The 12196-nt window shown below is 41.4% G+C and overlaps 1 protein-coding gene across 2 annotated transcripts in view; it reads right to left on the bottom strand.

Annotated features, from left to right (window-relative positions):
* The window catches only part of ROR1 (receptor tyrosine kinase like orphan receptor 1), a 263762-nt gene that overhangs the window by 48371 nt on the left and 203195 nt on the right, over nucleotides 1-12196 (bottom strand). For both annotated transcript variants that reach the window (XM_075936157.1, XM_075936156.1), the window contains 2 exons: nucleotides 9442-9729; nucleotides 7517-7547 (listed from right to left, as the gene is read on the bottom strand). In XM_075936157.1, coding sequence (XP_075792272.1) covers nucleotides 7517-7547; nucleotides 9442-9729 — 319 coding nt within the window. The remainder of the gene's footprint in view (nucleotides 1-7516; nucleotides 7548-9441; nucleotides 9730-12196) is intronic.

Here is a 12196-nt window from a genome sequence, read left to right as displayed (position 1 = left end):
GAATGGGACAACTGCCCGTCACTGTGGGAGTGACGGTGTCAGGATAGTGGGTTTGAGGAATGCTTGATGCTGCTAGTGGACAGATGCTTTGGGCTTGTTTACTCTGGCAAGTTACGGTGCTATAATGCACCAGTGTGGATAGCGCTACAGTGCTGGGAGCCATGATGCCAACGTTGTTAGCTACTCCCCTCGCGGAGGTGGTTTACCTAGAGTGCTGGCAGACCTCTCTCATGACCACACTGCTGTGTTTAAGCACTGCTGTGGCACCACTTTAAACTTTAACATGTAGACAAAGGCTTTGAAAGAGAACGACAGCGTGACCTGTCCGAAGGGCCAAGTAACAAACCAGCTGTAGTGTGACTCTGTGAGTAGAAGAACTGTGGCAGAGAAGAAAAGAGGTGCTGACCCGAGTGCAGTGCATCCCCAGAATCTCCAGAAAGAGGCACCACCCTGCAGAGAGTAGAGCAGCTCGTAATGGCCCCCAAATGAAAACATTTGACTGTAGTAGCATAGCATTTTTTCTGAATTATGGTCACAATTTACATTGGAAATACCCCCATGTTTTGAAAGGGACTCACTGGGGTTTTTTAGCAGGGAGACTGCCACTAAAACCAATGGTGACGCATGGAGAAAGTGAGAATACACTTATAATAATACAAAAGAATGTTTTACTAAGTACTGTTCTACACTTACTGGAGGATTTGTATATACTGTAGTTTGCTCAGAAAAGCCAAAGGACGTGGCTCTTTCCATCACGCATACAGCTGAAGCCTGGGCTATTACAATACTGTGCATACCAGGGCGTGGAGGGAAAGAGGGAAAGAGAAGACAATTTCTTGTAGGGTTGGAAGAACAGACCAAAAGGAAAGTGAGGAAGTGGTATAACCAAGAAACGTTCACCAGTGCAAACACAGTCCCAAATGTGTAAGTCCAGATATCAACCTGGAAAAGTTTCATTTACCAACAGGGGCTCATCCAAATACTGGCAGGGCTGTGAGAGTATTGTTTTTACTAGGATGAAGTAATGTATTGGAACAGAACATGGTTTCTCTCAGCATCAGGCACTTTTTACACCACTTCATTTTATTGCACCAATATATTTTATTGGCTTCTGCCTAGAAGATGCCACCTTCCATGTCTACTTAAGATCCCATGTGTCTTATATACAGGCTACCATCCCACAGTGCATTAAGGCTGTAAAAAAATCAGGCTCTAAAACACCAAACTTCAATACTCCTTCAAGTCTCCACTGTCACTGAGAAACAAGTGACTATTGATATATTTTCAGCAACACAATATTGCACACCTTGAATGCGATGATCCTCCTCAGCTGATGCTCCCTGGGATGCACCTGATCCATTGCCCAAGTGAAGAGGGGCACTAATGGCAGATGTTTTGGAAGTGTGGGTTTTGGGGAGCCTGTGCAATGTCAGAAGGAGGATGGCAGTGGAAGCTAATCTGTTGCCTCTTGCACATGACTGAAGTTTGATTCTTTATCAGTGTTCTTTGTTCTTTAAAAAGAGTAGCTTCTGTGGTCAACAAGGATGATTCCTTCTGCTTCCCTTTGAAATGCATGATCAAGTGCATAGTTGTCCAACCCCCACCTGGATGCCTGCCAGTGCTTATACATTTTCCTGTTGAAAAAAACCCATGCTGACAATGAATTACAGACATCCACTGTGTAAAAGCAAGAATGCTGCAGATGGGCTTAACTAAATAAAAGCTACTCATTATAAAATGGGGACAGGAAAACCTGATGGAGTTTGTGGTTTTGCAAACTTTACAAACTATTGCTGGGATTCACAAAACTAGTTTGAGATTAAGACCCAATGCTTCATTTAATTACAGTCCATGCCTATTTTTCTCCAAGGCAGTTAAATTTAAAAACAATACTTCTCTAGCTAACATGGAATCGATGGCGTATATTAATGATAGGAGAAGCTCCCGACAGCTAAGCTGGCAAAGGCGGCGCCATATGCATGATATACGCACGTGCCCTTGTGTCTTTTCAGTGCATTGTAGTTCTGTACTCTTGGTTAAGAGTATAGATAAAATGGACTATTTTCTCACTCAAAATATAAAATCATGTGTCACATACACCTATACATTTACGCTAGTGGCACCACATCATTAATGCAATGTTTGCAGGATGATGAAATTGAAGTTCTGCTTTAGAAAGTTAATGTGTCCAGCCATAGCAGGATAACAGGCCTTTCTTTAGCTGTGCTTGGCATGCAACTGTAAAAAAGTTTCCAAGGAATAGGCAGTCTGCGATTCGTGTACAGTTTGCAGAGCTTCTGCAAAAAATGCATGCCGTTTTTATGCTTCTTCAAAATGATCCTCTCCCCCATGAGGTACATGCGCAAGGCATCATCTTAACTGGTTTTAAATGAAAATGTTTTTGTTCTATGTTGAAATTCTCAGCACCATTAGTTCCTGACAATTTCAGTCAGCACCGAATTGGCTGGTTTGAAAATCGAGTTGCTATCCCAAGCTAACAGATACTCTTGAAAGGACACCGAGGCTGAAACAGAAGCATGGTTACTAGGTGAAAGGTCTTGTTACAATAGGTCTGATTCTCCTCTTACTTACATCAGTTTTACACCTGTGAAACTCCACTGGGGTAGATCTGCTCTCAGCTATGCTAGTGTAAATGTGCTATATCTTTTGGCCTTCATTAGTTTCCCCGGATTTATCCTGAAGTGAGCAAGTACATAATCAGAACCAATGTAAAAAGATCACTCCAAATAATGGAAACCACTGAGATGTGACAATAAGGGCAACTGACAAGGGAGGTGGCTGAGGATTCAACTACTTCCCAGGGCTGAAGTATCTTTATATATATATATATATATATATACACATACATACATACATACACACACACACACATATATACACTAAATCCTCTTATCTCCTGGAATCTTCTGTGCCATGTCTTGAAAGACTGCTGCTGTACTGCGCTGTTCTGTCTCTTCCCTGTCTGCTACTCTATCACAGCAGCAGCTAAACAGCTTTAAGATTAAGTGAGTGGCACAGTTCAGAGGCCCTTAAAGAAACAGACCACTGAACAGGCCATGGAAACTAAGAGAAATTTCAAGACGTGTTGCAGTAATGCATATTTGTAAAGCATACTTACACCCACAATCCCAGGAGCAGAATTGTGGTTTGCCACCTTTTTACATGGCTGAGAATTTATTCCAATGTGTCTGTCCAAAGAACAAATGCGAGACTCAGCAGCTCTGCCATTAACAGGTTGTAGGGTCTTTTAGGACATAGCCTTGAGTGTGCTAGAATGGGAGATGTGGCATGCTCCTAATTCCAACTAACTTTAAATCACGTCTGCAGTTTGAACCCTTACAGATAGTGACAGCAATGATGGCTTAGTTAATTACTCTGATATCAGGGGGACAATCTTGGGATAAAATAGAATAAAGCTGGTGTAGGTTGCACACACACAGTTCTCACCTTGTTCCATAGGCCCTTGCTCCATTCCCTACTAAATCTAATCTCTCAAACTTTTTAGTTTAAAAAAAAAGAGAAAATTTATTAAACAGAACATATATAAGTAGAAAAATGATTAATATGTATTCTTTTGTATTACATTTTTCATTAACTCGTTCGAAAAAGAACGGTATGAAAGTCGGTTTGTATGAACATTTTTTCCAGTAGAAGTCAAAATAGATGGCTTAGCTCTCTAAACACCAAGGACCACTTCCCTAAAAATGAGTGGGATCTTACTCATTGGCATCACTGGGAAAAGGCTCCAAGTTAAAAGTAATTAAATTTCTTGGTACCACCAGTTGAAAGTAGGATGGGGCTGACTAGCCCTTTTATCTTTGACAGGAAGAACAAGTCCCATGCAGTTTGCCATGTGTAGATATTTCAGAGGGTTTGCTAACAACTAATGTACTTTCTGCTATGTTTGTACCTTAATATCCATTGGCACTTTTTTTGAGTAGGTATTTCTTTGGGAGACCACCTACAGCCACTGTTGCCTACATTCAGCACTAGAAGTGGCTGCATTTCAGTTAGGGAAGTGAACGAGTAGTCAAGAAGATGATTAACTGATACGTCTAAGCTTATCAGTTAGTCTTCTTGGCTACTCACATTTCCCGTCCTCCTTGCTGCCTAGGCAGCAAGGGCGGAAAGCAGTAGTTGGTGCTGGATGGAGCTGGCTTAAAAGCCGGTTGCCCCCAACACTGGCTCTGCCCCCAACACTGGCTCTGTATCAGAGGCAGCAGCATGGGGCAGCAGGCAGCTAGTCTGTGAGGGGAGCTGGTTTTTCAACTGGCTGTCTCCCCTCATGGACCAGTTCCCGCCAGGCACCCTGCACTGCTTCCTCTGAAACAGAAGCAGCAGCACGGATTAGCAGGGGGCTCCCCAGGAGTGGGGCCAGATTCCACTGGCTTCCAGCGCTGCCTCCAAGGACTACAAAATAGTCGACTAACTACTGAGAATACATGTGGTTAGTTGACTATTTTATTACCTGTTATCCAACATCCCTAATTTCAATGGTTGCATATTTATCATTTGCAGAGTACCTTCATTCAAAATGAAAAATACCATGTAAATGCTAAAATAACACTTGCTTTATAAAGAAGGGACCTGCATGTTAAACTGTTTAAAATACAAGTTACTTTTGCAAACTAGGAGTAAACACAGTAGATAGCCACAGCACTCAGGAATGTACCCTTAGAACATTACAAATAAAGAATAACATTAAACTCTGTACAGTATTAAAATAAGAGATAAACATGTGAAAGAAAGGACTGCCAGTGCCAAAGTACAGAAGTATTGTAGTTTCTTGGTTTGCTTATAACAAAGTGCATGTACTCGTTGGTGTTTATTTTATTTTTTTATTTGCTTTTTACTTAATTTGGTGGCAGCAGACGTAAAAATGCAATTTGTTCATGTAAGTAGAGAGAATACAACTGTAAAGCACGAATGAACTTTCAAAACATTTATCACTGCTGCCATCTTTTTCACAGAAGAGCTTTCTCACTCTCTTTTTAAAAAATTCTTATGCTAGGCCACTTTTTTGGTACCATGTTACTGTAGAAAGCATGCCATTTTAAACATTGCTCTCAAAAGAAATACAGAAATGACCAAGCACTTGTGGAAGACAAATAAATACAACAGGGGAAAACATGCCCACTAATCTTCAATCACATCACTATCTTCAATCTATTTTGTTACCAATGCAGTTTGTGTTGTTGTGGAGAGGGGAAGGGGAGAAAACACAAGTAGATCAGACTGTGGTCAAATTAATGCCTTTCATGTATTTAGTACTCTTCATCACAAAATACTTTATAATATAAATGTTGATTTACAGAGACAACCACCAGTACATACAGTTAAATATTTCTAACTGGTCCTCAGTGCCCAGCAACACTACACAATAGTTTTGAACAGCAAGTCTAGAAGATCACATTCTTATTACACTTATGTAACTGGCAGCAAAATTGGCTCATTGTGCTTGGGACATCCCATGTCACGGTTTTTATCCTACCATAGCATGGATAATAAGTTTACCATTCCTTTTTCATAAGCATCTATCTTGATTTATCACCTCAATCAATATACAACATAGTTAAGTTTCTTATTGCACTATTTTCCACAAACAAAGCTCTCTCTATTTACTGTTCACATTTCATGTTTTCCGCAATGTGTATTACAACATAGTCCCCCATAAGAGTCAAGCTACACTGTTCTGGCGTGATTAAATGTAATTACTTAAAGTTTATTTTGGTTACAAAATTACAATATGCAGATAAAAAATAGCTATTGGAAATGAAGTCTTACTTTAATGTTTGCTTTTTAAAACTTTTATATTTGTGTACACATGCAAAATAATGGGCCATGTGGGTTGAAAGTTAAGCAAAATCATTTATTATTAGGAGCAAATATTAAAATTAGTGCCTGATCTAATGTACTTTGGAGCTAGTGACTGTCGTCCCATAGACTTCAATGGGTTTTGGATTAGTCCCTTAAAACTCAGAAAGCACTCACTCAAATCCATTGGAATGTTCCCATTTAATTAGATCAAGGCTTTAGCTAACGAGAGAGACAGAGACAGAGAGAGACTGGAAGAAATCCCTAAATATGCTTCATTTAAAATTCTGAATGGCCTAGACAGTGAAAAAGCTAGCCTTTCTTCCTCTTATTTCTTTGCTCTCTCCCTGTTTTCTTGCACATTTTCTTCATCAGTGACACCCATCTTAACTCACCCAAGCCCCCAAATCTCTTTTAAATAGATGAGCAATACAGTCTTGTAAGTCACTAATCAAGTTTCAAGAATTGCAAAGGAACACAACCTTACCCATCACTGGCATTTAAAGGGCAGGCACGTAACTGTACTTTCTTCAAGACCATCAAGCTACAAAAGAAGTCTAACGAGGAAACAGAAAGCGTTGCCTTCTTTAAAAAAAACCACCAAGGTGATTTTATTTAAATTACCTTCAGAAAAAAATGACGACACATTTTGTGGTATTCCATTAGAGGGCATCACAGCATGTCATTTTGCCTTTTACAGGCTTTCCTAGATTGCAACAATCACATTTGTTCTCTGCAATATGGCCAGAGTTACCTGATCATCTTTATACATGGAACATTCACCAGCCTCAACATTTCACACACCCAATAAATCTGTTTAGTGGCTTGTGTGTGTGTTTTGGCTACTATTGCATTTATTTTTACCCAATGGAGATTCCTTGATGTCACAATATATCAGGTTTCAGCTTTATTTCCCCTGGGCATATATGTAATGAACTGTATACATAATACAAGGCGAGCATCATGACTTCAAATTGTTGAAAAGTTGAGCATACTTTTAAAAAAGAAAAAAATGGTAATGATACAAGATCAGCAGCCTGCATCTTTTATCCTATGACTGGATCCATATGGGAGGATCCTTGTGCCAATGACAACTACTGAAGTCAATGGTGCTGCCGTCAGAAACAAAGGGTACATCTATGTAAAAAACCACTTAAAGGGCCAGGGACTAAGTCCAGTATGTAATGTTGTCATGACTTAATGAAACACCACTTCCAAGTGCACTTCTCATGTTTAAGCATCTGATCCAGTGAACACTTCTAATAGGCATTGTGCTTAAGACCACACCCATTAGCAAGTATTTGCAAGATTGAGCACCACCACATAGAAGACCCATATTCCACTCTTATTCTATGCTCATTATGCCAGCTGAAGTCAATGGGATTCAAGTGAGAACTTTGAACATATGATGGAGTCCAAAGCATTTAAAAAAAGAAAATAATACTGAAGATTAAATACTGCCTGGTGTAAGAAATAGGAGTCAGTATCCAATTGGAAAACAGTACCTATGGAATAGATCACACTGTTATCCTAAATTACTCTCTATTTTTAAATTTAAAATTACTCTATCTAAATTTAAGTGGACTGTACAGCTGCTTCTATTATATAAAAGGGTGAATTAATGTTTGACTGCTCAAATCCAGAATCAATAAATCAGTATCATAGACATAAACCAACTTACGATGATCCTGGACTTGCTGTTGGCGGGGGACCTGGTGAAATGACAGAATAAAAACAACAGACATTAGTTATGAAGGAGTAACTAATCCAACAATTTATCAAACCTTTTAAAAAGAAGAAAGTAATTGTATATCAATGGAATGTGGCTTGTTTATTTTAGCAGATGATTCTCAGTTTCCAAAAGGAGAAGACAAAACTGAATCAAGCAACAGAAACAGTCTCACCAATTGTTACAGTTCAGGGGAACTGCACCTCTATTCCTGCTCCAGAGTCCCTCAAGGGCACCCACTCTATGCTCAGCCATGACCTCTCTTCGGTGAAAACCTGCATCTCTCTCTCTCCTAACCAGCATTCCCCGTCTACATTGCTATATTCCCAGCAAGCCAGACTGCCTCAACAGGCCAGCATCTCTTCTTTGCTGCCTCACCAAGCCATGTAAAGCTTTAATTGCCAGCAGTTACCCATTGCCACACAACACTTTATAAGAAAGCACATTTATTCTTAAGGCAAAGCATTATAAGAACATATAAAAACAATAAAAGAATTGATATGTACACTAAAAGGCTTTCAGAAGGTCACCCCAACTCCAGCCTTAGACTCTGGTTGGTGTCAGTCCTTCAAAACCCACCACTGAGGTTTCCCCCGAAGTTGCAAGTCAGAATAACCATGAATAGTTCAATCTTTCCTTTATACACCTTGGGCCTTTGATCTTGGCCTCATGTAACAGATAATTAGCTGATAGTGACCCCATTTTCAGGGGTAGCTTCACCTATCCCTAGACATTCCTCAGGAAATCCACTGATTTTTGTTCCAAAAATCCATTCTTGTTTGCTACACTGTTCAATATAGTCCTTAAAGTCCCTGGGTCTTACATTTTCCCCTCATCCCCATAGGAGGAGATGCAGACCACTGTGAGGAAGCAACTCCTGTCTGGGAGCATTTGAGCTGCTTGAACTCGCAAGCATAACCAAGGACAGCTGTCAGTAAGGCAGGTGCCTACATCAGTGGGTAGGGCTGGAGGCATTACAGCAATGCCAGAGGAGACACTGGTGCCAGATGCTAGCATGTGGGAGTGGTTGGCCCGACGTGCTACTCCTTTCTGTGGTAGAACCCTGTACCTCCATGGATACAGATTTATATCCGAAGATATACATTTGTATCCACGTAGGGCTCTATGCACATGCAACACCTAGAAACTATAGCTGGATGAAGACTGAATAATTTATTCACATTAATAGTCTTTCGAATTTTTAAACAAATTCACTTTAGGTCCGATTTAAGTCAACTGAAGTCAAAGGATAGATTCCTGTTGATTACAGCAGACTTTGGATCAGGACCTTTGACTATTTTTATATCTCCTTTTGTGTTTGCTTTCTGTACTTCCTGCAAATATTCAAGCAACCGCGTTTCACCGACATGAATGCTCACTGAATCAGCACATTTTAATTGAAGCAGTGTATAATATTTCAAATTGATATTATTAAGTATTTGTTCCAGAAATCTGATTACAAGATTCAGTCTGCTCCTGCCACAAAACAGAAACATACCAGGTTTCTGTTACCAGAACAATTTATAAAAGTGAGAATTCTATGTATTTGTCCAAACAAAATAGCCTGATTTTCATATACCACATCCTTATAAGCAACTATTAGTGAATAATCTAACAGCCAAGAATTAGTCACAGACATTAGTTAGTAAATAATTTTGAAAAAAAGCCAGTCAATTAGAGGAAAACATGGATTCATTATGAAAAAAATTAAACTTCATCGAGTAAATGATTTATACATATTATTTTCCCAGTTCTTCAAATAACTACTTGAGGCTCTGTGTAACCTCAGTTCATAGGACTGCCATCTCCAGAGTTGTTCACCTGACAATTCTCATTAGCAATTGTTTAAACAGAAAGTTTGGAGAGAGAAATCTTACCAAATTTCACAAACAACACACCGGTTGTGGAAACAGTCTTCCTGCCATTAGTAGCAACACACTGAAAGTAGCCAGTATCTGTAGTGTCAAGGTTTCTTATTCGTAATCGAGACCCATAGCTTGTTGCACGAAAAGATATCCTCCTTGGCTCTTGAACAACTGGGGCATCATTTTTTAACCAACGCACTGTCGGAGGAGGATTGCCGGAGACTTTACAATGCAGTTCTGCGGTTTGGCCGAGGGTGGTGGTGATGTTATTCATAGGCTCATCGAGTGTCAAGAAGTAATCTGGTAAATACACAGAGAAAGATGGAGAACAATGAATTCCATTTTTTTTTAATCTCATTCCTACCTTATGCTGGCAGATGAAAGAACTGAGTGTAAACAAAATCAGATTTAATGACAAACTTTGGCACTTCTGACTTGGCTGGCCATGCTTTTCACAGCCAGCATTATATCCAGTACAGTATATTGTTGTGTGTTAGTAAAAGACACAAGCTCAGGTGTCTTCCCTAGACATAATGTATCTTATTTAGAAAACACACTACAGGCAGTCCCCGGGTTACGTACAAGATAGGGACTGTAGGTTTGTTCTTAAGTTGAATCTGTATGTAAGTCGGAACTGGCGTCCAGATTCAGCCGCTGCTGAAACTGACCGCCAGTTCTGACTTACATAGATTCAAGTTAAGAACCCCAAGTCAGCTGCTGCTGAAACTGATCAGCCGCTGATTCCAGGAAGCCCGGGGCAGAGCAACTGTGCCTCGGGCTTCCTGTAGTCAGCGCTGGTCAGTTTCAGCAACGGCTGACTTGGGGACGCCTGGGGCAGAGCAGCTTGGGTGCTGCTGGGTTGCTCCAGTAGCGCGGCTCCTTGGCGCTACTGGACCAACCCAGCAGCACCCCAACTGCTCTGCCCCAGGCGTCCTGATTCAGCCGCTGCTGAAACTGACCAGCAGCGGCTGAATCAGGACGCCTGGGGCAGAGGGCTGGGGTGCTGCCGGGTTGGTCCAGTAGTGCCCAGAGCGGCGCTGCGGGACCAACCAGCAGCGCCCCAGATGCTCTGCCCCAGGGTCCACAACAAAAGACTGGTCTGCTGGGCGGGAGGGGGGCACACTAGCTGCGCCCCCCCCCCAGCAGACCAGGGACACGGGGAGCAAAGCCGCAGCGGCGGGGTGCCTCGCCTCTGAGGCTTTGCTCTGGCGCGGGACCCTCTTTGCTCGCGGTGCCCCTGGTCTGCTGGAGACAGTCCCCAGCAGACCAGGGGCACCGCGAGCAAACCCACAGCCGTGGCGGGGTCCCGCGCTTCTGAGGCTTTGCTCTGGCAAAGCCTCAGAAGCGGGGGAACACGCCGCTGCTGCGGGTTTGCTCGCGGTGCCCCTGGTCTGCTGGGGACCGTCTCCAGCAGACCAGGGGCACTGCGAGCAAACCCGCCGGGGCTGCTGCTTTGCTCCCGATGCCCCTGGTCTGCTGGAGACGGTCCCCAGCAGACCAGGGGCACCGGGAGCAGCTTTTCTCGCCCCGGAGGTCAAGGTGGCTGACCGCTGCCTATGAGCTCCGGGGCGAGAAATCCCCGTTCGTAAGTGCGGATCCGACATAAGTCGGATCCGTGTAAGTTGGGGACTGCCTGTATACATCTTGCAGTCTTTCTTTTTTCTACACAGATTGGTAATCAGAAAAATGGATGTTGTGAGCTCTCTCTCAGCTTTCCCCAGTGTTAAATTACTTTGTTTCATTCAACATAACAAGCACTGAGTAACTTGTTCACTGCTCCTTATTGCCCTTCTTACTTCACTTCATAGCCATTTAATTAGAGGATGATTTTCGAATAAGCTTAGGGCCAGATTTTCAGAGGCGCTCAGCATGTTACGGCTGTCAGCATGACACTTCTGGACACATTTTCAAAAAAGCCCAGCACTCAATGTGCTGAACTCTTTAGAAATCTGACCGCTTAGTCTGCTGATTGAAAAAATACTTAGCTTGTCTAAAAATTCAGCCCTTTATGCATTAGAATCTAAATATAAAATTTGACTCTTAAAAATAAAAATAGCAATTTTAAAATAAGTTGCAGAATAGCATACATTGTGGAAAAAATAGATTTAAACACATCTTCATTTTTGCAAAACACTTTACAAATGTTATAATATTTACGAGTACTAAGGAATAAGAGTAAGGCCAAAAGTCAAAATAGGGGAGGTATCTTGTAAAGACTGCTAGGTTAGTTAGGTTTTACTCTGAAATAACTCACATGACAGGTATAATTATAAGATGAAGAATTCTTTAATTTCTGAAGATAAGGAATGTTAAATCAAAATTTAGAGACATGTTAATCTTTTCTAATCCATTTGTGAACATTGTCTTAAGTCAAGCGCTATTTTATCCAACATCTTTCCATAAAAATGCTACTTCTGGTTAACAGTATTCAAGGTTTAATTAAAAACTTTCAAATCAGAGAACTAGATGTTTTGGGGTATTAATAATGGGATACACAGCCTTTCATCTCACTGCCACAAGTTCAAAGCCAACTTTGGGCACTAGTATCCAAAAGGTATTACCTTCTATCATCTGTCTAAGCAGCTAGGCCAAGGAATGAATGACCCATAGGAAGTATACTGCCATCTCACCCTTGGAAATAAAACTTGTAGGTCAAGATGGAAGCATACTGGCGGGGAAATTTCTGATGTTGCACCCATTCTATAGACACTCAGAAAAGTTCAATATCCTTGTTTGCACTCCAACACCAGCACTAAACCTACTTTAT

Source organism: Pelodiscus sinensis, chromosome 9 (genome assembly GCF_049634645.1).
Source record: "Pelodiscus sinensis isolate JC-2024 chromosome 9, ASM4963464v1, whole genome shotgun sequence".
NCBI lineage: Eukaryota > Metazoa > Chordata > Testudines > Trionychidae > Pelodiscus > Pelodiscus sinensis.
The sequence above is the reverse complement of the archived record's forward strand: the minus strand, read 5'-3'. Positions and strand labels throughout refer to the sequence as shown.